We start from the raw sequence: 24,500 nt of genomic DNA, 5'->3' as shown, positions 1-24,500 counted from the left end.
GAAAGGGTTTTGGTTGTTGTTGCCTTATGGCAGAGATTTGTGCAAAGCCTTTTCTTGCTAATCTAGCAGTCCCATTCCTTTGTGAGTCTCACCTGATTGAAGAGCAGGGATGGGGAACCTGCAGCCCTCTAGGTGATGCTGAACTACAATTCCTATCATACTTGGCCATGCTGGCTGGGGCTGATGGGAGCTGGAGTCAATCAACAGCTGGAGGCGACAGGTCCCCAAACTATGTTAAAAAAAAGAATTTGAATGATGGGCTTCATGACGCTTCTGATGCAATTTAATGGAATGAGTTCCTGCTTCCAGAATCTCTTGAATTGGAAATTATAGCTGGGAGGTGAGGGTTGATCATTCTTGCCATAAACACTTTTTTAAAAGTGTGTTTTCAACACTAGGAAGATGAATCCATAAATAAAGGTTTAACCCTCTTCCTAGAGTAATACAGATGATTGATGAGAATAAGGAGCAGCTGCGGAATCTCTTCCGGAATTACAACGTCTTGGATGTGCAACCAGCAATCACTGCCAGGGCTCCAGACGACATGTCGGCACTGCAGGTAAGATGGAGGTGGGGGTCCTTCCCTCTCTCAAACTTACTTTGCTTCCAGCTCTCAGGCTTTTTGCAGGGAGGTCTCCCACATTCTTCGGAATTGGCTGCATTGAAAGGAACTGCCCCTTCATAAACTGTTTCCTTACGTTTGCTGCAACAAGGTTCATGATTTTTTAAAAAGCATGCAGCTGCCAAGATAATACAAAATGCACCTGTTGAATTTAAAAGCACACACAAAAAGACTTACTTGTGTATATAAGGCAACCTTATATTAACTGTTTTGTGAAAAGAGTGCAGGTACAAGTCCTAAATCCATATGGAAAGGAGCTTTCATGACAGGAATCTGTAGTGGTGGGTATCAAAGAGATGTTGGGTTTCGCCATTGTTTTATTAGAGTGACCATTAAATGATGGATTCACCATTCATTTCCTTTTATATTCTCTCCCTGTGACCTGGGCATGAATGCAGTTTGGAATCACCAAGTCAGATATTGATATCTCCTCGTTAGGGCAAATATTTACAATGGGGGGGGGGTGATGGTCGACCAAATCCTTATCTCCCCTACCCCTGCAGGCCATGTCTATCAGGTAGTGAGGGCCTGTCAATCACTTGAATTCACAATGGTGTCAGGGCTTCAGAGCACACCACACAGGGAGCTCTGTGCTGTGCTTTGAAGTCCCATCAAACAGCTGTGGTGGTGCTTCAGAAGCCATTTTTTTGGACCAGCCTCTTCGTAATCATATATGACATCAGGTTATGGGCAGCTTGGGCAGAATGGCCTAGCAGGCCAAATGGGAAGATCTGGCAGACCTCATTAGACCTGTACCCCAATTTACACTGAGTCAGTAGCCAAGCCATTTCCTAGACATCTTATCCCTGCTGTAACAGTTAGTTTTGTTTTTGTTTTGTTTGTTACCATTTCTAGATGGCAATAATTATTCTGGCTATTCTACTCTTCCTGGCAGCCATGTTGTTCATCCTCATGAACTGGTACTACAGAACAGCGTGAGTAACCCCCAGTACCTGCACTGTGTAGGGCAGAGTATTTCAGATGCCACAAAAAATAATAATGCACTTTTGCACCTGACATCAAACCCTTGCATACTGCAGAGGAGGAAGCTCTGATTCAGGGATTTCCAAAAGGAGTAATGGCTGTAGATTTCCACCACAGAACATAGCCTTGTGGGAGGGTGAAGGGGATGAAGTGTGTTGTCACAGATGGGTGTTGGCTACTCCCGAGTAAGCACTCCACACATCGTCTGGATTTTCAGAGTTTTATTGTGCATTCTATATACAGCGGTGAGATGTCTCAAATCATGTCTGCTCAGCATGGGGCAGAAGCCCGCAATGGCGTCTGGCGGGCTCTGACCCAGCATTTAAGACGGGGTATCCAAACGCCCCTCCTCCTGGCTCTACGGTTCCTCCGTGGTCCCAAACCTACCCCCTCCTTTCCAGCCCCTGCTGAAGCTAGCTCCGCCCCTGCTCCCCTGCTCCCCTGCTCCCAACCTGGAGTTGAGCCTCCAGGACTCTGCAGAGCCCTGGACCCTTCTTTCCCACTTCCTGGTTTTCCCTCCCAGACTTGCTGCTCTTGCTGCTGCTCTCCCAGCTGGTGGAAGTAAGCAGAGTGGGCTGCTCTCCGCACGCCCTCTCTCTTACATGTGTGTACTAAGTTTGTCAGCCCTGCTCCCAGGTTGCCGAGAGGGAATTTCCCTTTTTGGTGATTTATGGCTGTCTGACACCTTTGAATTGCACTCTCTGTCTGCTGCCAAAAGTGGATTCATCTTCCAAGTTCATGATAAGGGATTTGGCTGCTATACTCAAATATTTCTGCATCAGGGCCATAAGCTGAGTTGCACGAGGAAACATGCAACAGGTCTTTGCATGTTCAGTGGGAGAGAAATTTGTTTTCTGGTGCTTCCTTTGAGAGGTGGAACAATATTTTGTTTATTTTAAAATATTAGGTATATTAGCATATCTCAAGGAGCACAACTGAACTGGATTAAAACATAGCCTCTCTAATATATTTAAATATGTTTAGGATTACAGAGAATTACTGTATATTCCTGCGTATAAGACTACTTTTTAACCCAAGAAAATCTTCTCAAAAGTTGGGGGTCGTCTTATATGCTGGGTCGTATTTCTTATACGGTGAGTATACCCTAAACTCTATATTTTAACTGGAAAAGCTGGGGGTCGTCTTATACGCCCAGTCGTCTTATACGCCGGAATATACGGGTACTTCAAGATTTGGGGGGAGGAAACTAGGGAGGAAACCCAGTTTCAGCAAAAGAACTCTGTAGCAAAGGTTCTCAACCAATACAGTGGTACCTCAGTTTAAGTACACAATTGGTTCCGGAATTCTGTACTTAACCTGAAGCGAACTTTCCCATTGAAAGTAATGGAAAGTGGATTAATCTGTTCCAGGCAGGTCTGCGGAGTACTCAACCTGAAGCGTACTTAACCCGAAGTATGAGTGTAATTGGTTCTGGAAGTCCGTACTTAACCTGAAGCGTACTTAACCTGAAGCGAACGTTCCCATTGAAAGTAATGGAAAGTGGCTTAATCCGTTCCAGACGGTTCCGCGGAGTACTTAAACTGAAAGTACTCAAACCGAGGTGTACTTAAACCGAGGTCTGACTGTAGTCTTCTACTGGTTTAGAACAGTGTGTGAGAGGATGTTAAAGGGCCGATCACATTACACATATGATGAACAGACTTCACAACACAATTCTTGTGCTCTTTCTCCTTAGTTATTTTGTGTCTTGCAGGCACAAAAGAAAACTGAAAGCAATTGTGGCCGGTTCCACAGGTAAGAGATCTTGGAAGATTCATTTTTTTCCAGGCCCATTGGGAAGGAAATAGACATTGAAGAATATGATGAGATAGCCATCACTCATAACACCATGCGGTGAATAATAAGACCAGCAGCTTGGCCTGGGTTGCTTCCAGTCCTTGACTCTTTGGTGCTGGTAAAGTGTTGCTTTTCCAGTCAACTGGAAGTGAAATTAATTAAGTCTGAAAAACAATTGATGTTGTGTTGCCAGCCTGTTGCACTCCATTGACTACTCCATAAAAAAGTAAATAAATGAAGGATATAAATTCTAGACTAAACTGCTTGTATTAGAAGCAAACTAACAAAGGCTAAACTGTGAAACTTTATTTGACATGACGATAAGTAGTGAGGAAAACTTTAGCTGATACGTTAGTGTGTGTCTGGTTGCTGGTAGAAGCACAGGGGCAACAAAAATCGGTTTTTTACAAGTCAAACTCTAAACTCAACAAATGTGAATGGTTCTCGATAAATTTGACACATTGCTTTCTTCAGGTAACCGAGGTTTCATGGACATCATGGATATGCCAAACACAAATAAATATTCCTTTGATGGGTGAGTTGTCAACAATTTCTGAAAGGTTTAACGCTGGCTAAAAGAGGCTATCCGAATGCTGACCATGCCTAATTAAAGGCAATCCTGGCCTCTGGCACCTATGAAGGTGGATGATACATTACGAAGTATATACCGGTAGTGCAATCTTTGAAAACATGAGCTTAAAGAAAAGGAGTGCTTAAAGTTATCTGAGATAGTATATTGAAAAGTATGTGGGCCAAACGGGTGGATTTTTCTTGAATGGTTTCCCATTGCAGTTGTTTATTGTAGGCATCCTGTATCCTTTCTAGAGCCAACCCTGTGTGGCTGGACCCTTTCTGCAGAAACCTGGAACTAGCAGCACAAGCTGAGCATGAGGATGACCTGCCTGAGAACCTCAGTGAAATAACAGACCTGTGGAACAGCCCAGCCAGGACTCACGTGAGAGAGCATCTGCTTGCTTACTCTACTGTGGTTGAAGCCACAGTATAGTCAACGTCCTAATTTTTGCCTGTAGCCTGTGCCAGCATAAAATTCAGCATTCAAAATCATGTGAAGCAACAGAACACATTTTGATTGTGTGAATAAATTAGAATTGGCACTATTTGTCAATCGCCACCATCCCCTTGTGCTAGAATATCTCATTTATCTATTCTTAATGTCTTTCTCGTCCAGGCCTAGTAGGAAGAGGCCACAGCAATGGCATATCAACAGCAATCAACAGCTGCTACATTAACTTTAGAGCTTCCTAATCTAAGACTAGTTGCAATGGTGCACTTCATGGAAAATTAGAGTCAGTCATATAGCATGTACTTGCTGTTCAATGTTAATGAGATTTTGTTCAACATGGTGCATGCCCTGCTTGGTAATTAAATTTTGCGAAAGGGAGTTGATCAACGGGAGGTGGGCATGTTGTGTAGACAGACGTTAGCAAGGGGCATTAGGGAAGTGAGCAGTGTTCCTGGAAAAGATTCCCAGATGGATTTTCCTTCAGGTCTGGAGAGAGAGAGAGAGAGAGAGAGAGAGAGAGAGAGAGAGAGAGAGAGAGAGAGAGAGAGAGAGAGAAGCTATTTTAAAAACCTCTTCTTTTTAGGGAACATTTGGCCGAGAGCCTTCGGCTGCCAAACCCGAAGAAGATCGCTATCTGAGAGCAGCCATTCAGGAATACGACAACATTGCCAAGCTAGGCCAGATCATGCGAGAAGGGCCCATCAAGGTATGTTCTATTATTCTCAGTCTTAGTTCAGTAAAATGTTCAAGTTTGTGGCACTACTTGGCCAGAGGACAGAGCTCTCAGCACCATGTTTAGTCTGCAATCCAATCTTGGAATGCAGTTGTTTTGGAGAGTCACACAGAATGCACTATGTGGCAAGAATCCCATTTTAATGAGGATTATTATACAAGGTGTGATTCAAGAGGATTTATTAGAAGGTTTAAGGGTAAATGTTTCAGCCATTATTATTTTTATTTTTAATGGAGAGGATATCTGGATTTAGAGTAGCTTCTCATGGGGATCCCCTACACAGATCAAGTTTCGGGACAACGTGGCAAAGGGCCCGAGTGTAATTTATCCTGTTGCCCATTCCCTCCCTCCTTCCAGGGCTCTCTCTTAAAGGTAGTCTTGGATGATTACATGCGACTGAAGAGACTGCTTGCTCAGCGGATGGTGCATAAAGCCACCACCAGTCATGGGGACCAGTCCTCAGTCTCTGAGGTAGAATCTGCTTGTGCATGGGAGTTCTTGAAAATGCTTGTTGTGCCCTTTGGGATGTAGTGTTTGCTTTTCAGAACTGTACCCTTTGGTATCTGTTGCGTGATGCTCATAGCTGTTTCCCTCTGTAGCACAAGAGTGCAGGAATTCCATGAAACAGGCAGAAGGAGCCCCTCTCCACCACAGGACTGCGCAACCTGTGTCTCTCTAGGTGTTACTCCCATCAGCAGCCGTCAGCATAGCTAGCGGTCAGGGAGGATGTGTTGCAGGCCAACTCTGCAAGGTCACGGAGTGCCCAGACCTGTTCTGCCCGCACACGTCCCACTGAATTAGCTACTTCTTCTGTGTCCTAACTCCTCCCGGGCACTGAAAGTCTCATGCTAGGCATGTCTGTTCATGTTCTCAGTGCAGTACTGCATGCTTTTGCGGTGCTAATTAATTCTTTAGGCCTCTGGTTTCCAACCAGTGTGCTGTGGCACCCTGGGGTGCCTTGAATGATCAGGTCAGGGGTGCCACGGTCAACATTGGTCTCTGTTCCTCTTTCCTTCCCTCCCTCCTCCCATGCCCTCTTGTGTCCCAAAGGCTTGCATATTCTGTTTATTGCAGCAGCTGTGGCTAGAAGTTCCACAGGTGAATGGTGCCCCTGGGAGGCACCTCTCTCTGGGGTGGGGGGTGGAGGTGGTCAGCTCAGAGAACAGGATGGCAGTAGCAGCTGCCCAGAGGACTCGGGAGAGGAGAGGAGGCTTAAGGAACACTCCACAAGGGAGGGTGTTCAAAAAAAGGTTGAGAGGCTGCCAGCTCTGCAGGCAAGGGGTGACATAACTGGGCCGCTTACCCCACAGGGGTGCCACAGAAAGAATGAAGTTGGTTAAGGGAGTCGTGGACTCAAAAAGGTTGAAAACCTCTGCTTTAGGCATTAGAATCCCTTGCCAACCACTGTGAAGTAATCACACTTCCAAAAGGGGCATATATAGAAAAGAGAAGAAAACCCTAGATCAGTTATTCACAAAAGGAAAGTTGCAATTCTCTAATAAATGGGAACTTTGTAGGGGAGCTCGTAGACTCACAGCAATGAGGGATGAAGATAGTGCAATAAAAAAAAGTTCTAAAGGATGAAGGCATGAGAAAGAGAGGTGAAAAATAGGAGGACATGATCTTTAAACATCAAGAACTGTAGCTGCAAGGAGAGTTTTGAACCAGGATTTTGTGGAAGGGGGGGGGGAGGGATAGTAACAGGACATTCCTTGCACATCAGTTTATGAAGGCTATAATGAAACAAACAGCAATACACTGGGGAGAAACTACTTGTTTAAGCACATTGGGGAAAAGTTTACTTTGCTGGATTGTAGCCAGAGAGTGAAGAATTTTCAGGGAGCACTTTGTTTCTCTTCTATAATCTCTCTGTTTGCTGTTTGCCCAGTACGTTAAGCCAAGTGAACAGAAGTGGTGAACCGGTTAATGCTTTGCGCTTGATTGCAATCTTTGTCTAATCCGGTTTCCTTCTGCCCTTGCTTCTATTCTACCTGAACCAGGAGTTCTTAATACTCTCCAGCTAGCTCAGGCTTCTCACCATCCTCTTTCTTCCTGCTCTCCCATTGGTTAGACCCTCCTCAAAGCTCCTTGCCCACCTTATTAAAATCAGAAGCCTATAATGCACAACATTATACAGAAACAGAGTATTCAATATCTGCTATTTGTGGTTTGTTGGTTTTATGGGATGTATGGTATCTCAGGCTGGCTCCCATCTAAGTAACAGCCAATCCTGAAGGAAATTCCCTTTGGAAACAGAATGATAGTTCATCCTTTCAATCTACTCTGTGACATCTCACTGTGCAGAAACTGCCGTCCTTGCCGTATTAGGATTTTAAGACGCGACTGTGCAAAGGCAACATCGGGTTCCTCCTCCAGTGCAAAGAGTAAGGGCTTGGCAAGAGTCGTGCACTCCCCAGCAATGAAGGCTTAAAGCCCTAAACCAGTGGGCTCTTCTCAGGAGTGAGAGCACCAGTATATGCAAAGAATTTCCTAGCCTGAAACAAGCTTTTCCAGTCATTTCAATGGAGAATGAGGTTCCATGTGCATGTCGGTTCCTTCCATTGGAATCAGCTAGGTCACCCAACTGCTTGAGTGTTACAAACATAGGAATTTTGAGTGGGGTAACCAAATTCTAGATATAATCAGGGTCTTTAGGTTGAGAGGGGGAGGACCTTCATCCTGTTCCCAGATTAGCTCAGGAAGCGAATGTAACTGCAGCTGAAAACAGCGCTGCCTAAGCAATGGGGAGCACTATGGTGTGTTGATTTAAACTTTGGTTTTGTTCCAGCTGATCCAGAACGACTTGGACGACGACGAGGAGCAAAGGAGTCCAAGCCAAGGGAGCCTCCGCTTCCGACATAAGCAGCCCATTGAGCTCAAGGGACCTGATGGAATCCACGTGGTCCATGGGAGTACAGGTACTCTGCTAACCTCTGACCTCAACAGTCTCCCCGAGGATGACCAGAAGGTGCTGGGCCGCTCCTTGGAGACACTGACTGCCGACGGTGGGGCGTTCTGTGACAAGAACGCCCGCACTGAGTCTGCCAAATCCACCCCTATGCACAAAATGAGGGAAGTGATCATGGAGAGCCCACTGGAAATCACAGAGTTATGACTAGAAGTGGCATCGCTGGTGTAGCACTCCGAGGAAGCCTGGCCCCACGTACACTGCTGCCAGAGGAAAGCACTGACCAAGGGACAAGAGGGGCAGAAGAAAATCCAGAGGCCTCGGTCACTTGTGCCTGGCCACCACCTGTTCCAGAAGAAACCTGACCAAGACAGCTAACTGTTAGGGCAGCCTTGGGGAGCCTAACCCCCGGGGTGAAGGTTCTCAGGACTGTTTGCTTCTACCAGGCACTCACATCATTAAACTCATAACTTTTTAAATTTTATTTTTAAAATATAAAGTGTTAAAAAGAGCAATGGGGGGGCCCTGAGGCACAGACTTAAGGCTAGAATTGCAATAACCACGGTGTGCCATTGGTGGAGATGACCAGGCTCTCCCAACAGGTCCTGGGTTGCACCAAATACATTCTTCCACCATCAGGCTAGTGGTGGTGATGGGGATTGTGATGATTGGAGAAGACGGCTGCTAACCAGCTGCAGCTAAGATGCTATGACCATCAACTCGCACAGAGCAAATTGTGTGATAATCTTCAGGAAGCTCCATAAATCTGTTTGGCATTTATCTGTGTTTTCACCTTTCCAGAAAGCAAGGGGTGGGGAGAAACTGAAGCCATTTGTTCATTTTGCTGGCCTACCAAAACACTGCAGCATCAAAAGAAACAAGAGTGATATTAATTGAGGTTCTGAACGTAGAGTGTTTTGTGTGTACTCCTTTTTTTCTTCTTCTTCTTTTCAAACAGTAAAGTGTTGAGCGTTTTTGGAATGGTCTGTCAAAGGAACCAGAAATACATCATCCATGAATTTAGTTACTCTGTGTTTGATCTTTCCCTCCCAGCTTGGGCACAGGGTTTGGTGCTTGTTTGGGTTAAGTACACACTGAGGAATCAGAGTGGTCATTGTGCTCATCTATATACCAGCATGTACATTCTCTCTCCATAAAACTATCAAGAAGGAAAATGCTAAGTGTTTCTTATTCAGAAGTGTGTATACGATGCAATACACACACAGTGAAAGGTCTGCAGTTTGAATAAACTGTGCCCATTAAGCTAACTTTTAACATCATTCTGCTTTTTATTATTCAGGTTTATAACAGGTCACTTTGTTTGCTTCACAAAAACCAACAGTCAGTGTCAAATTTGTAAGAATTGTTTAATGTTTGTAAAATGCTCATTATAATGTCCTTTTGGAATAAGTGGAATAATTTCTCATGTATATTGAACAGTTCACACACAGGTAAGTATGGAACACAGGAGCTTCATTACTTATAACAGCTATGTAGACATGGGAATTGTGGCTTGCAAAAGCAACAACAAATTCACCTCTGCATCACCGTACCTGTTAAATTTTATCTTTTGTATGGCATCTGCATGGCTTTCAATGGTCATTAGTGCTCTCAGACATGGGCGTACCCAGGATCAAAACTAGGGGGGGCAAGGGGAGGGGCCAAGGCACGGAAGGGGAGGGGCCACAAAGTGGGCGGGAACAGCGAACTCGCGCTCCGCCGGGCTGTGCCCCTCCCTAGCAGCAGGGCTGGTGGGCGGAGGCGGAGCCCAGCCCAGCGGAGCGCGAGTTCGGCGTTCCCGCCCACCGCGCCGCGCTCCCTGGTTCCCCGTCGCGCTTGGCCTTGCCTGAGGGCGCGCCGGGGAGCTGGAGGGAGGGTGCGGCGCGGTGCGGCGGGAATGGCGAACTCGCGCTCCGCCGGGCTGTGCTCCGCCTCTGCCCACCAGCCCTGCTTCTAGAGTAGGGCAGCTGCCCTAACTTGCCGCATGGTGGGTACGCCCTTGCTCTCAGATGTTGCTCTAATTACAAGCTGCAACAAGAGTCAATGGCTTTGGAAATGATATTTAGACACATTTTGATAAATGCCATATGGTGTAGAGCAAAGGTGAATGCTGCCTGTTCTATATTATCCTGAGCACTTGCCACTACTCCTGAAGTACAGAGAAAACACAATTAAAATTACTTGTTCCTTAGTTCGTAGGTCAGCACTCAAACCCACCTATTGGTAAGTAACAGCCATGGATTTATGTGCCAATTAGTCTAAAATTCAGTCTACTTAACTACACCAATCCAGCAAGGGAGTAAGCAAACCTCTGATCATGCAAATTGTTTGTGATACATATCCAATAACAAGACTGGGAAATATATTTGTTTGAAACAATGCTGCTGCCAGAATAGACAGTCGACTAAGTGCCCCAACAGTGCAATTGGCTGTTCCCAGCACCTCTTGAAGAAAAGCAATGAAATATTAACAGTTTAAATGTATAGTATAGTTGTACCTTAAAAGGCTAGCTAGACAAGGAAGGTATTGGAAATCTGAAAATGCCAACTTAAGCAGCCAGTTTTGCAATGATCGTAACACAATTTATCCATTTAAAAAAACGAGTCTTACCAAAATTCTCAGCTATTCAAATAAAATCCCACCACAGCCTTTTTCTTCCCTGCCCATGTCACTTCCCCACCATGGATCTAAAAGTAAAACTAAATGTATGGTAATTCAGAGCATCACAAGCAAAGGAAACATTTCCCCTGCTTTTTTTTTTTTCAGCAGTATAGCCACCCAACAGACAGCCGCACTGCAGAAGTGTGAAAGGAAGGTGTGGTTCTGCCAGTATTTAGACATTTCCCACCCAGCCAAATTCCAGGGTGCATTCAGTAAAACCACAACCAACATTCTTCCACTGGCAAATCTTCCTCTAGTTCCATATATGGCGCTTGCAGTATTCAGTGGCCTATGGGGAAAAGAGAGGAAGACTCAAGGAAGGCCATTCTCCATTCCTAGCACAACTCATAAGAAAATGGGCTTATATAGGAAAACTGAGGCACTTCAGAGTATCTAAGAGTTCCTATTCATCTTGCTGCCAACTAAGCTCACAACAGGGATCAGGAACATGAAGCCCTTCAGATGCTGTAAGATTCTGAACACACAGACAATGCCAATACAGCTACATACCTGGATGTGCATAATGGTGTTCATCCAGCCCCATTGATAAGGAGGCAAATGCATATCCCTACTACAGGATTGCTAGATCAATATACACAGCTACAGGTGGGTAAGGGCCAGTATATTCACACATAAGATGTTTTTAGAGCATTACAGTTAAAATTCTAAGCACTTGGAAGCAGAACGAGTTAATTTAATCTGACCTATCTGAGCTGTGTAAGTGTGTTTCAACTACTTACTACAAGTGCACACAATATTTAAACATACTCCCCCAATCCTATATTCCACATCACTAATATGCACCTAGATCTTCTGTAGCACAGAGGATTTTCATTTCAAAGACAATCGCCTTCCATAGAGTCATTTCACCTGCTCCGATTTTGGTCTTCGGGACACATTCCCAGAATTGTATGCTGTAAAGAGTGCTCCTATTTTTAACTGTGTTCAATTACCTATCAACTCCATCTCACTGTATTGGAAAGCTTGATATTCACCTCTTGCCGCCACCACCCCTACTTACTTGGCACTGAGCTGCAGTCTCTGCGTTCTTGCACCAGTAGCTAGGGCCCCGGACACAGACTTCCATGCCCACAAGGTGGGACGAGGGGCAGGCTCCTATTTTCTGTGGGGAAGAAGAGTACAAAAAAGGGACCATTACACCTATGTAGAGACTGCCTCCTTCCTTAACTGCTCCACACTCCTTTTTAAGTTCCCCAAAGCCTCCTTCAACTTCACATTGCTCCCCACTTCTCAAAACAGGCAGTAAGACTCAGGGTATCTTTGCAGCAGGGATGGGAAACCTGTAGCTCTAGGGCTGCCTGTGGCCCTCAGCAGGGTCAAGAATAAACAATTACTTTAGAACATGACTTACAGCACACACAAAGGTTGGCTCCATGACCTGCACCAGGAGGCGGACGGCAGCTGGCTCATATTGCACCACGAGTTGATCACACTGTAATAAAAAAAAACAAGTTAAGTGGCTCTCAGTCTTTCTCCTAGATACAGCCCCCCAAGAGTGCAACTGGGTCTAAATCTTTTCTTTTCTGGATTTAATTGATTAAGCTGAATTCGTAGGGTCTCAGGACAGGCGGAATGCTCCCTAAGGAACCTCATTAGTCTTATCTAAGCCATCTTCATTTCTACAAAACTCCTAAACAGGCAGCTCTCTTTGGTTATGACTATGTCAAAAAATACTTGGAAGTTCTGCCCAAGAAGGAACTTCTGTATCTGCTTCAATTTTTTTACTATGAGGAAAATTTGCTGGCAATTCTAAAAAGGGGGAACGGGAACAACATTTGCTTCAGATGCATTTCAAACTAGAAGTAATTAAAGAAGATAATATTTCTTCTGGCTTGCAGGATGAAGCTTCTATGTAGATAAACCAATAAAACGCCCACCACATTTGGCAGGAAGACGAAGCAGAGATCTTCAGCTCCTTGACCTCCTCTCTCCTTTTAGAACACTTTGATCTCCCTTTCACAATAGCCATTTGGCGTACTTACGGGATACACCAAAGCTTCTGGCAGCAACTGGCAACCCTTAGAAAGCATATTTCCAATCTGTTCCTGCGTTTGATTCTTTTCCAGCTCTTGATCAACATATGTAACGATGAGCGTACACACATGGCAGACTTCACCTTCACTGGGTTTGGTTGGTTTCAATCCTTCTTCCAGAGCTTCCCTCTCTGAGGAGAAACAAAGTTTGGGAGTTAGCAACCTGGAAAGATTACTTTTTTATATATAGTATTTTTTATTACAAATTTTTATTCCTCTTTTTACACCGAATGCCTCCTGAATGCAGCTCTTAACAAAAGTTAAAACCACCCATTAAAAGCACAGAAGTAATGAAGCAATATAAATTAGAACAAAAGAGAAACCAACTATAAAAACAGAAACTAGCAAAGGCAGATGGAAACACACCATCCATTGCTCAGGAGAACAAGATGGTTTTGTGCCTTGTGCCTAAAGGCTGAAGGTAGGTGGCAGCCACATGTCTTTGGGAAGAGCATTCAATCATCATTGGGGTAACATGTCCAAGACAGCCACATCTCTGGTCTAACCTCAGAATGTTAGACAGCCTGACAAGAAATCTTGTAAGACCAGGCAAGTTGATATAGGAGCAGGTCATTGCAATCCGCCCCCCGGCCACAGAACATGACAGTGCAAGCAAATGCCATTACCTACCAAAGCTCAAAGAGGTATCTCTGGGGCAACATTTAATCATGATGCACACAGCTTCAGGTTTAGTTGCATCCAGGAGCATGTAGACAACAGCCTTTCCATAGGAATCAACAAAGTCTTTGCATTGGTCCAGGACTTCATGAGGCAATATATAGCAGACTTTCACCATCTGGTGGACTATTTCTTGCTGAAACATAAAAGCAGACAGGTATGCTAAGGAGGAAGGTGGAACATATTCTATAGTTAGTGCTAACAAGCAAGGAGATGTTAATTACTGGCAGGAGTGAGCCAGCCAGCAGTAAATCACAACGGGCAGGTGAACTTAACAGTTTCTTAGAAAAGCAGGATCTGCACAGGAGTGCCAGGCCTAATGAGCACAGCAACTCTTATTCAGTAGGCCTTGCCCCCTATGAGGCAGTTGTGAGGACTGAAGGTCCTCACCTCCCCACAGCTGCCTAAGTCCTCTCCTCTCCAGGGTTTCCCCCCAAGTAATCTGAGACGGCGCCTTTGTGAAACTAACTTCTCTTCCCTCTTCATGCCTCTCCAGGTTCTGGGATAGCAGGTGGGAAGGGAGCTTGTCACACTAGGAGGCGTAGACCCCCAGGCCTCTTCACCAGCCTGACATATATCTGCCTCTTGGCCTCCATCCCGCCTCTCTGCTGCTTCAGCTTCTATCTCTGATTCTGGACTTCTCTGCCACAGACTCTCCCTGCTCACTCAGCCCTGTTCCTCTTCAGCTTCTGACATCTCCCCCCCCCCAGTCTGCTTCCTCTGCCCTCTTATTGTCGCCCCACCACCAATCCCCAGGCTTTGAGCCTTCTTCCCTTGGGGGTTCCCCAGCTGGTTCCTCCCCCCCCCCCACTCCTCTGCATTGAACCAGTCCGTGACCATTACTTCTTTCCTCTATGAAAAGCAAGAGGAGAAGTTACTGTCGATCTTAGTAACTGAACCAAGGTCACCACAGCAAAGGAGATATGGGGTCCTCTTGAGTGTTGGGTAGAAGGAGGTCATTTGACAGGTGCAGTAAGAAAAGCTGCACCTGCATGAACTCCCTTTTCTGGTAATAAGAGACAAACTGAGACAGGCAGTTTCCTCAGTTGTTCCTCTCCTTCTATGCAGCCCCTCTAATGTTTCAACTAGTCACCTCCAAACCCACCCATGTTTCCATATCAAGTGCTGATGAAAGGCATCCTGTAAGTTTGAAATGAGACATTCATTCAACTTCTCATAATGAGGAAACCAAGAGTTTAGATTCCTGCATTGCAGGAGGTTGAACTAGATGATCTTTGGGGTCTCTTCCAACTCTACGATACTAAGCAGTGCTCTCACATCCCAACTTCCCTCACAGTAGCAGTGATGCAGGCCTCCAAAAGTGAAGAAAAAACCTCCAAAGAGAGCCCCCTCCCGAACCCTCTGCCACCACCCGAGAGATGACAATAGGTTTCCTCAGCCTTACTTCTGTGACATTCTCCTCCAGCATGCCCTCTGCAAGGGTTACTATTTTCTTGCAAAAACCACACGCAAACTCAGGGTTTTTGCCATTTGATGTTTTCTGCCAGATTAAAGAAAAGAACAAGAAGAAGAAAAAATCAAGCACAACTTTTAAGGACAAGCAACAGTAGAATACTAAAACATTGTTAACTCAAGCTTAGTCGAAATAACATTTTCTGCGGAATGCAGCAAACCCCCTTTTTTAGTGATTGCTTTGGAAAAGTGCGCAAAAAGCCCCTGCCTATTCAAGGAAGCAATGCCTTCATTCTGAATCGACTTCATTTGCCTTCAGTGACATCGGCATGAAGCCAAACCTGATTGGCTACATAAGGCAATGGCACTGTCCAGTTCATGGAATGTTCTCATCTGGCTGGGATCAGCCATGTAGAAGAAACTGTCCAAATTTTCAACTGGCATTCTTTTTACACTGAAATTATGCCACATATTATTGACTACCCAATTTCATGATGTCACCCCGTTCACATAGTGATCCCCAGTTGGCTAGGATTCTCCATGTGACTACTTTGGGAACAAACAAAAAAAGCAGCAGCAAATGGGGGAAAACAAATTGTGCCAAAGCAGCAGCAAATGGGGAAAAACTCTACCAAAAAAGGTGCAAAACATGCAGAAATATCCCCAGAAAAGGCATCACTTTTCAAACTACCACTTAAAAAAAAATAGGCACAACTCAGCTAAAATTAAATAAATTTTCCTGAATTCACTGGGGAGCATTTGCTTAAATATTTCCCATTGAAATCAATAGAATTTAAAAGTTGGATTGTGCTAGTTAAATTTTGGGGGTTGTCACAAAGAGAGATGGGTCACAGTGAAGTAAATGAGAATATGCATTGCAGGGGGTTGGACAATGAGCCTAGCGGTTCCTTCCAATTCTATGATTTAATGCCCATGCAAAGGATCTCCCAGACAGGGGCCACGCATTAACTCTTTTGCTAAGGATGTGCAGACCCTGGAAAAGGTACACTAATCTTATTAAAAACGATTGCAATTCTCCTGGTTTTCCTCAGAGGGAGTTTCAAAATTCTGCATGAAGGTTGTTTTTGGAAAAATTCAGCATCTCCCTAGTGTTGATGTGTAGGTTAACACTGCTAAAAATTCATATCGAAACTCATTTTTCGCCCTTTTGATATTCCTCTGATGTTTGCCACGCAGGAGTCTCCAGATCCTCATTGCATTTGACTTTAGGCACAAATAAATTCAGCGGCTACTCTGCTCTGCCCCATTTTGCAATGCTCTCAGCCTCTGCCTGCCCCCTGGCAGAGCAGGAGGGGGCTCTTTCGCTCTTACCTCTACAGAATCCGATACTGTAGACAAGTCATCAAAGTGTTTAGCTGGCAGTAATGCATGAAAAGGCTCGGGTTCTGCAGAGTCACAGAAGGCACCACAGACAGTCTTTGATTGCTGAAAGGGGAGGGAAAAGTTCCATTGGAGAACAAATCTCGTTTTTTCTTGCTACCATAAATTAACACGGAGCTGCAGGAGGGCTGTGGTTGTGGTTTGAGGGGAACAGGGGGAGGGATCCTGCACCATACCTGGACTAGACCCTCCCATTGCTAAGGTTACCCATGCCTTCACATGCTGCAGGTGAATGAAGAAGGAAACTGTGATTGTGATACTGGTATGCACCCACCCACAACATCATTGGGCAAGTGTGGATAAACACACACCCTTGTCAAGACCAACTAGATCTGTTTTCAAATGGAAATCTACAATGAGCTTTTATTTTCAGAATGAAACCAATTTGACAAGAGGTGCTTTTCAGGAGCAAAAAAAATGTGGAATATTTGGGTTGCCACACGTCCAGATTTTCCCGGACATGTCCAGGATTTCAGTGACGGGATTAGCATCCAGGAGGAATATTGGTAAATCGTCAAAATGTCCAGGTTTTTGAAACTTTCCTTTAAAAAGCTCAACAACTTTTTGTGTCTGGATTTTTACTTCTTGAAATATGGCAACCCTATAATAGTTCTAGATTGTATGTGGAGTGCATTCTGTAGAAAAAGCAAGGACTCTATTGATCCTAGAATTAAAGGTGTGTGTGCACCCTTAGGAGTGGCTGGGGAAACCCAGCCAGGTAGGTAGGGTATAAATAATAAATTATTTTTATAAAATTATTATAAGCTTCACTTCTCCAGTTGGCATTAAAAGCAGGATATATAAAAACTGCAGTTGTGATCAACCTCCCTCTCAACCTCCAAGTTCCCTTCTGTCAGGCAAAGGTGGTTTCAATTGTCCAACCCACAAATTATCAGCAACGGTTGACCTAGGAATGAAAAACATTCTCACGTACCTCCTCCTGTGATCAGCAGAAAGTCAATCAAATTGTGAAGCAGGGAGGGGGGAGAAAACCAGTAGTTAAAATCATGAAAAAATTCAGAGAGTAAATCCTACAGACTGAACTAGCTAATCCACAAACTCGCCCACCTGATAGCATCATGTTGCAAAACTAGCTGTGTAAACTTTCCTTGTCCAACAACTCTGTTTATCTGTAACAGGTGCTTTTCATGGGCCTATTCATGCTATCAAATCACCTTCCTTAGAAGGTGCATTTCTTCCATAAAGGCACAGTGCGTGTCTCCCACTCCCAGAAGTCAAAGCAGAGTGCTCTCAAACTACTTAAGATGTGAAATGAAGTATTCGCCATTCTGGATATGGCTTCATTGCTTGAATGATAATGTCTAGTCACACTGATGCCTTGGGATAAAGGTCAGCAACTGGAACCCTCTAGGACAAATCTGGCCTCCAGAAGGTGGAGCATCCTGTCCTATTAGTCTCCCCACAGCTTTTGACAAACTAGGCTGTGGACTTTAAACCTTGTTCCCACTATGCATGTTAATTTTACCCAGATCTCCTGATACTTGTTTTCCTATGCCAATATGTAATGCCTTATACAAATAATGATCAATCCCATGTCTAGAATATCTTACAAGCCTGAATTTAGATATTACAATGCTTTTGCTGTCGTAAAATTGGCCCTGAAGTGATGATGCTTTTCTGCCTGGAAAAGGCTAGAGTGTAAATGTCTGCCTCAATCAACTTACCAATAGATGTGTCAGCAATTGGACAAAAACATGTGAATACTCAAAGGCATATTTCTTGCACTGTGGAGGGAAGGTGGGGGGGGGGAGAGAGAGAAACAGCTTCAATAATTACTAACAAGATCAATCCATTAATTTCACCCACACCCAGCTTGGAGAACTGCATGCTATCTCCGGAGCATGCAAAATTCTCACGCCTCCTTTCATTTTGAAATGCTCGTAGGAGCAATCCTTTTAAACTTGATCAAAGATAAACAGTACAACAGAGGTACTGCCAGGACCAGTTGTTGCCTAAGACGCAGCACCTCACCTTACTTAGTGGCACAGAGCTCAGCAGGGCATTTTCTGATTGGCTTCTTTCGTTCTTGTAACTGAGGACTTATTTCAAACTACTGCTGGTCACACCAAAGAAAGCTTATTCATATGAAATGACTTGTGATTTAAATGAGAAATGGCCTGATTTAAATGAGCTACCAGGTATTTCTAAGCCCTGGTGGGTAAACTGTGACCACAGACTGAGGGACAATGTCTAAAACAAGACATAAAAAATATAGTTGTGTAGATCCATCCTTTGATTTCCAGATGACAGACCCAGGTCCTGAATATATATATATATATATATATATATATATATATATATATATATATATGGTCTGTTTTTCAGAAGCCTATCCACTGACTTTTTTTTCCTAAAGAAAAACCCGTTTAAGCAAAGTTAAACCACGTTACAAAAATGCTTCATAAAGAAATAGCAGCTGTGTTGAAAAGTTGGCTCTACTCGTACTGCTATTCAAAAACAAGTCCTCTTCCCTTTGTGGCACTGTCAGGTAGGGAAACCTATCATTGTTGCCAAACATATTCTATATATCTTTATTGGATATCTCCTTATCATTAGTGTGAAGCAATAACATCCAGTTACCTCATTTACCAAGTCAGACCCCAGATGTTCACAGTATTGTTCAGCATAAGAAGCAAAGGACTGGACAAGGAAAGAGCTGCTCTTGAAACCTTCCTTCATTGCAGCAACTACTTGTTGACAGTCTCTGCAAGGATTTTCTTCCTTCTGCTAGAGGGAAAAAAAGAAAAGGTTGGAGGGGGAGAAATGAAGGATTGTTAAGACTGTGGCAGGGAGGGAAAGAGTTAAAATTCCCTGCCGCTTCCCCAATTGCCCCTAGCACACCCCCACAAACACATGGGTAAGCTTTCAGAGGCTGCTCTGGCTTACCCATGTATTATTATTATTATTATTATTATTATTATTATTATTATTATTTAGTATAAAACACTAAAATTAGTTATAACAAACACAGCCAATAGGGTTGCCAATACGTCTGGAATTTCCCGGACATAGCCAGAATACTGCAGTCAGAAGCAGTGCCTGCCTGGGCAGAAATCACAAATGTCCAGGAAAATCCGGATATATGGCAACCCATGTTGGCAGTGTCATTTTTTTCTTTAAAATAGCTGAAAAACTCAACAACTTTGGCCCAGAAAAAGCTCAACTCTTGTGTCCAAATTTTCACTTTTTGAAATATGGCAACCCTAATATCCAAACACAACTGAAAAGATTAAAAAACCAGGTCTTTCTTACAGATCTCACCTCATTAAAGGAGGCCACAAATACCTGAAACTCTTCAAACTAAGATCTAAAAGCCCAGGGAATGCCATTTATATGAAAGCCATTCATGCAACTCATGGTACATCCAATATGGCCCTCTGAGCATGCCTCAAAATCCTGTGCATGATCGCAAAAGTCTTTGGAGTACATTCTAAAGTCTGCACAAAAGGGTTGTCTATCCCAGAAGCAGTGTGACATCTCAGACTTGTGCCCTGCTTCTGACATGGAAGATAACACCTTGAACTGGTCTTCCTGTAATTCCCTAGTCTTCCTGTAAAATGGGACTGAGTCTCACCTATAGGCCAGGCCAAAATCCTCTATGAAGTACGAGCCAGCTATAGTTTAACCTCTTTCCAAAATGCAATTGCCTTCCCCTGTGGTAGACGTGAAATTCTGGTTCGCAGATAGGCTGTATGTAGCTTATAGCCAAACCAGACCTAATGGAGGCAGCCATGTTTGTTGCTCACACATCTGCCCCGATTTGTGTACAAAGCAGGATGTCTGTGTACATCTTATTTTCACATCAGAAGCAGGGCAAAGGCTAAGAGCGTTTTGCCTTCCCTATTTTAGCTCCCCTGCAGCCCATCACTTCAGGCATTTTTCTCCCAGCCTGCTACAAAAAAAACAACCCAGAAGTGGCTGAGCTGGGCTGGACCAAAATGAGCCGAAAGCTAACGATGGAGGGAGAGGAATGTGTTGGGTAGGGCAGATTACTCACTGCCCTTTTAAAAGCTAAAATTACAGACTCAGCTCATCCCTTCTATGTTTTGCATCTACTCCTTCCTCCATGAGAAATAAACATTATCATTATTTTGCTCCTTAGAGTAAGCTGTTCTGATAACCTTCAGCCACACTGTCAGTCTGTTCTGACTTTTCCCTCAACTACCGAGTGCTGCTGAGGACAAATGTCTTAAAACACAAACCCCGTAAACAGAAAACAAGGCAGTGAATGGATGACTGAGGGAGATGTCATTAAACAAACAACAATTAAGCAAGCCAGTTTAATTATCAAGGCTTCATGGGAAGGACGCAGAAGAGAGCCTGGGGTTTTCTATGTTCTTCCTACCACAGCAGCTTTCATGTCTCTGTGGTGGCGCCCAATCTATGGAACAGTATGTTTCCCTTTGGTTCTGTGAGCTACCCAGAGGACCTACGTTGATGGATGCCATATAAAAACTCAGTCAAATCAATAAAATAATGTGCCAATGCAAACAGGCTTCCTTCAAGCCACTTGTCCTCTCACTGTTAAAAATGGATGAACAGATCGCGCAAGTGAGGCCTACGCACATTGCAAGCCCTTTGACGGGTACACATTTGGCAGTGGAGAAGTGTCCAAGCCTGAAGGACTCTCAAAAAACAAATTCCCCTCCTCAGAGAATTCTGGGCCCTGTGGTTTGTTACAGGTTGCTGGGAATTGTATCCTGTGAGGAGTAAACTACACCGCCCAGAATGTTCTGAGGGGAAGAATGTGCTTTGGAGAGAAATCATTCCTGGCTTTCATGTGTTTGAGCAAATGGAGACAACTCCATACAAGCTGCGTCCTCACCAGAAACTCAGTTTGGGGCTCATCCTGAGGATAGAGGAGAAGGGGCACGTTAGCTATCAAGGGAGCCAACATTTCAGGGAAATCCGTCATATCAGGCATTCCATTAGAAGTGAATGGCTTCTGGAACTTCAGGGCTCCTTCCAAGGGTACCAGATGACTGCATAGCCTGAAGGCACCACATACTATTTCAGGCCTATCCTAGAAAGAGCAAGAGAGAGAGAGAGAGAGAGAGAGAGAGAGAGAGAGAGAGAGAGAGAGAGAGAGAGAGAGAGAGAGAGAGAGAGAGAGAGAGAGAGAGAGAGAGAGAGAGAGAACATTGTCAGCCCTTAAAGTGGAGGAAAATAAATAAAAAAACTTGAAAACACTCTTGTGTGTGTGTTCCCTTAGGTCTGCCTTGCAGAATTACAAATGTACAGAGTCACTCATAGGAAAGTTTGTAATTTTTAGCTTCTTATTTATTTAATACAGGGCCATTTGTGTGACAGCACTCACAGATATGACGTACCAACACTTTTTTCTGCCTATGGCAGCCATTTTGGCTTGGGCACCCACAGCACTTTTATCAATATATGTTTGGCTGTATAATTATAATTATTGTGAGGTTTTTAGATTGTAATTTTATGTTGTGAACCACTCAGAGACCTGCAAGCATAGGGTAGCATACAATTTGTAATAGTAATAGTAATAATGTATTGGCACCTATTTTTTTACCCCCAAAATGCACTGGTTTGATATAATACAGGGTCCCTCACTTTGTTAGGGCTACAAGAGGCTGTTTATTGATGAACCAGCTAACATGCAACAATTTAGGAAAACGAACTTGTTCATAAATGATCTTTAATTAGGAACAAGCTGTGAGGTGGCCTAGTTTGCTGGTGATACCAAATTGTTCAGGCTTATTAAAGCAAAAGGATTGCAAAAGGACCTCTGCAAACTGAGTGAATAGGCAGTAAAATGTCAAATGCAATTCAATGTTAATATGTGTAAAATGATGCACTTTGGAGCAAAACTATTTGAATTTCACATATACACTCAGGGGGTCTGAACTGGCAATGGCAGACCAGCAACAAAAATTGGGGTCAATAATAGATTGCTCAATGAATCTGTTGACCCAGTGTGCAGTGCCCATGAAAAAGGCAAATTCTACGCTGGGCTTCATTAGTAAAGGAATTGAAAATAAATCTGCTGAGATTGTAAAACTTATGTTCTTATGAAACTAACCACAAAAACAAGCTAAAGGGTGGGGTCTTGGCTCCAACCCATAATAATTGGAGACAATACTGAACTCTATAATAACTTCCTATTATATTGAGTGGGTGGTGGAAAATATTTACAATTCAGCAAGTCTTAGTTTTTAATTAAGAATTCTTTCTGTTCAAAATGGTTGACTCTCAGAAGAAGAAGAAAAGAAATAAAAACATGAGTCCGGTATAAAAGTATTTTCAGAACCGGTGTAAAAGAAAAATGACTGTTTTGAGTTAAACAAGAATGAAACTAAAAAGCTAGCCTATGAAACCTAATATAAATAAAACCAACATCATTCATAGCATAGATGCATCCTCAGAGAGGATTCCACACAGTGTGACTGGCTTGGATCTTGTCCGTGTAAGTCATGGTTTAAAGTGTCAGTACCAACAATATCTCAGTCTATTTACCTGCACTTGTTTTCCAAGTTGCACCAGAATGATAACTCCTGTGTCCACCATCTTCTTGCATTTGATTGACCAGTCCTGGAAAGGGAGAAACTGGCAACCTTTTTCCAAAAATTTACTGATTCTTTCCTGAGGAAAATAAATAGAAGAAAGAAAGAAAGAAAGAAAGAAAGAAAGAAAGAAAGAAAGAAAGAAAGAAAGAAAGAAAGAAAGAAAGAAAGAAAGAGGAGCATTATGAGATGGTTTTGTACCAAGTTGCAATATTTTCTGGAAGGGCTGCAGAAATTTATGGAAAGGGGTGGGGAGTCCCACTTTGAATGAAGTCTCCACAAGTCTTGTAGCGCAGAGAGGGTATCATCTTAGCCGAGAGCATTTTAGAATATAAGGAGAGCCCACTGAACAAGGCCAATGGCCCACATTACCCAGCATCCTGTTCTCACAGAGGCTACGCAGATGCCTGTGGGTAAATCCGCAAGCAGGACCAGAGCACAACAACACAATTTATTTCCAGAAAATGGTATGCAGAAGCATTATTGTCTCTGACTGCAAAAGCAGAACAGAGCTATCGTGAATTTCAGAATTTAAACAAAGGTATGTTTGACTTTCAGATTTCAAAGGTCATTTCAGGGTACTTCAAAAGGCAAGCCTTCCCTTGCTTAATGCTATTCCCCCACGTGAACTATTGCAATGCTCTTTATGTGGGGCTGCCTTTGAAAACAGTTCAGAAACTTCAGTTACTGCAGAATGCGGCTGCCTAGTTGTTGACAGGTTTGAGAGCAACAGAGAATAAGACACAAATTTTGTTTCAGCTATGTGGCCTGCCTGTATGTTTCTGAGCTTAATTCAAAATGCTGGTTTGGACCGATTAAGCTCTTCAGGGCTCAGGGCTCCAATATCTTTCCAGAATGCTACTTTTGGTATGAACTTGCCTGGACCCTTAGATCTTTGTCTGAGGCGCTTCTTCAAGTCCCCCCCTCTGAGGAAAGCTTGGAGGGTGGTGACAAGAAAAGGGTCTTTTCAGTGGTGGCCCCCATTCTGTGGAATGTGCTCCCCTGTGAGAGACACATGTCAACCTTTGTTGACACATCTTTGGTGCCAGGTGCTGACTTACTTTTCCACCTTGGATTTCAATAGACTGAGGTGATATTGTTTTGTTATTAGCTGCCAACGCTTCCTGTGACCATATGGGGGTTGCTTTTGTTTTGTTTTTATGGTGTAATATATTTTGTTGTTTTTAACAGTGCTGTAAACTGCTTGGAGAGCTCTGGGTAACAAGCAACTACCTATCAATTAATAGTAACAAAAGCAAGAAGAAGAATATAATAATGATACGTTATGACACAATGGGCTCATACAGTCAAACAGAAATTGTAACACATCTAAAATACTTTCAGTTTATGCCTAGGGTTGCCTACTTTTGAGCCATCCCCCACCACTAGGGTTTATTATTGGAAGGCAATGTCCATAATATGTCTGTCCACACCTACTGATTTTTGAGAATTAGTCAAAGGCATAACAGACCAGTGTATTTGTAGCAGAGCAGGGGTGGGGGGAGAGATAATTCTGTGTTCTCAGTTGTTCACCAAACGAAGGGTGGAAATCCTATAATCCTCTCCGGAATACTTACATCCGTGGAATTGTCTTGCATGATCTTCGCCATCATTACTGTAACGAGCTTGCACATACCACACTTGAGACTTTTCTGAGAAAGAGAAGAAAGAAAGAGT

At 43.7% G+C, this 24,500-nt stretch overlaps 3 protein-coding genes across 4 annotated transcripts in view; 1 reads left to right on the top strand and 2 right to left on the bottom strand.

Annotated features, from left to right (window-relative positions):
• CDH23 (cadherin related 23) overlaps positions 1–9,336 on the top strand; it is a 397,278-nt gene extending 387,942 nt beyond the window's left edge. Inside the window, exons 62-69 of the mRNA XM_060274909.2 lie at positions 439–559; positions 1,478–1,557; positions 3,321–3,361; positions 3,878–3,938; positions 4,229–4,358; positions 5,011–5,133; positions 5,518–5,631; positions 7,949–9,336. Of these exons, the coding sequence (XP_060130892.2) occupies positions 439–559; positions 1,478–1,557; positions 3,321–3,361; positions 3,878–3,938; positions 4,229–4,358; positions 5,011–5,133; positions 5,518–5,631; positions 7,949–8,275 (997 nt within the window). The 3' untranslated portion in view covers positions 8,276–9,336. The remainder of the gene's footprint in view (positions 1–438; positions 560–1,477; positions 1,558–3,320; positions 3,362–3,877; positions 3,939–4,228; positions 4,359–5,010; positions 5,134–5,517; positions 5,632–7,948) is intronic.
• An 80-nt stretch (positions 9,337–9,416) lies between these two features.
• On the bottom strand, positions 9,417–16,349 carry LOC148685620 (prosaposin-like). Its single transcript, XM_088669585.1, has 7 exons — positions 16,207–16,349; positions 14,867–14,962; positions 13,414–13,597; positions 12,733–12,914; positions 12,102–12,182; positions 11,751–11,852; positions 9,417–11,018 (listed from the first exon to the last, which is right to left on the bottom strand). Exons 2-7 carry the CDS (start codon positions 14,888–14,890, stop codon positions 10,983–10,985), a joined length of 609 nt encoding a protein of 202 aa, XP_088525711.1. The 5' UTR covers positions 14,891–14,962; positions 16,207–16,349; the 3' UTR covers positions 9,417–10,982.
• Positions 16,207–24,500, bottom strand: part of LOC118096175 (prosaposin) — a 33,482-nt gene continuing 25,188 nt past the window's right edge. The window contains exons 3-7 of one of the 2 annotated variants that reach the window (XM_088669583.1): positions 24,401–24,475; positions 22,777–22,902; positions 21,122–21,319; positions 18,877–19,023; positions 16,207–18,020 (exon numbers count right to left, since the gene is read on the bottom strand). In XM_088669583.1, coding sequence (XP_088525709.1) covers positions 17,952–18,020; positions 18,877–19,023; positions 21,122–21,319; positions 22,777–22,902; positions 24,401–24,475 — 615 coding nt within the window. In that variant the 3' untranslated portion in view covers positions 16,207–17,951. The remainder of the gene's footprint in view (positions 18,021–18,876; positions 19,024–21,121; positions 21,320–22,776; positions 22,903–24,400; positions 24,476–24,500) is intronic. The other variant, XM_088669584.1, reaches the window with a different exon arrangement.

The sequence above is a fragment of the Zootoca vivipara genome, chromosome 5 (assembly GCF_965207765.1).
Source record: "Zootoca vivipara chromosome 5, rZooViv2.hap1.1, whole genome shotgun sequence".
NCBI classification, from domain to species: Eukaryota; Metazoa; Chordata; class Lepidosauria; order Squamata; family Lacertidae; genus Zootoca; species Zootoca vivipara.
The sequence above is the reverse complement of the archived record's forward strand: the minus strand, read 5'-3'. Positions and strand labels throughout refer to the sequence as shown.

Bases quoted from the DNA above. Each gene is read 5' to 3' on its own strand.
- LOC148685620 (XM_088669585.1), bottom strand. From the start codon at position 14,890: ATGCTGGAGGAGAATGTCACAGAA. The intron at 12,183-12,732 runs GTAAGTACGCCA...TTTTTATTACAG, and splicing joins CAGAAGCTTTGGTGTATCCC to TGTGATCAACTCGTGGTGCA. The intron at 11,019-11,750 runs GTAAGTAGGGGT...TTTTCCCCATAG, and splicing joins AGACTGCAGCTCAGTGCCAA to GCCACTGAATACTGCAAGCG.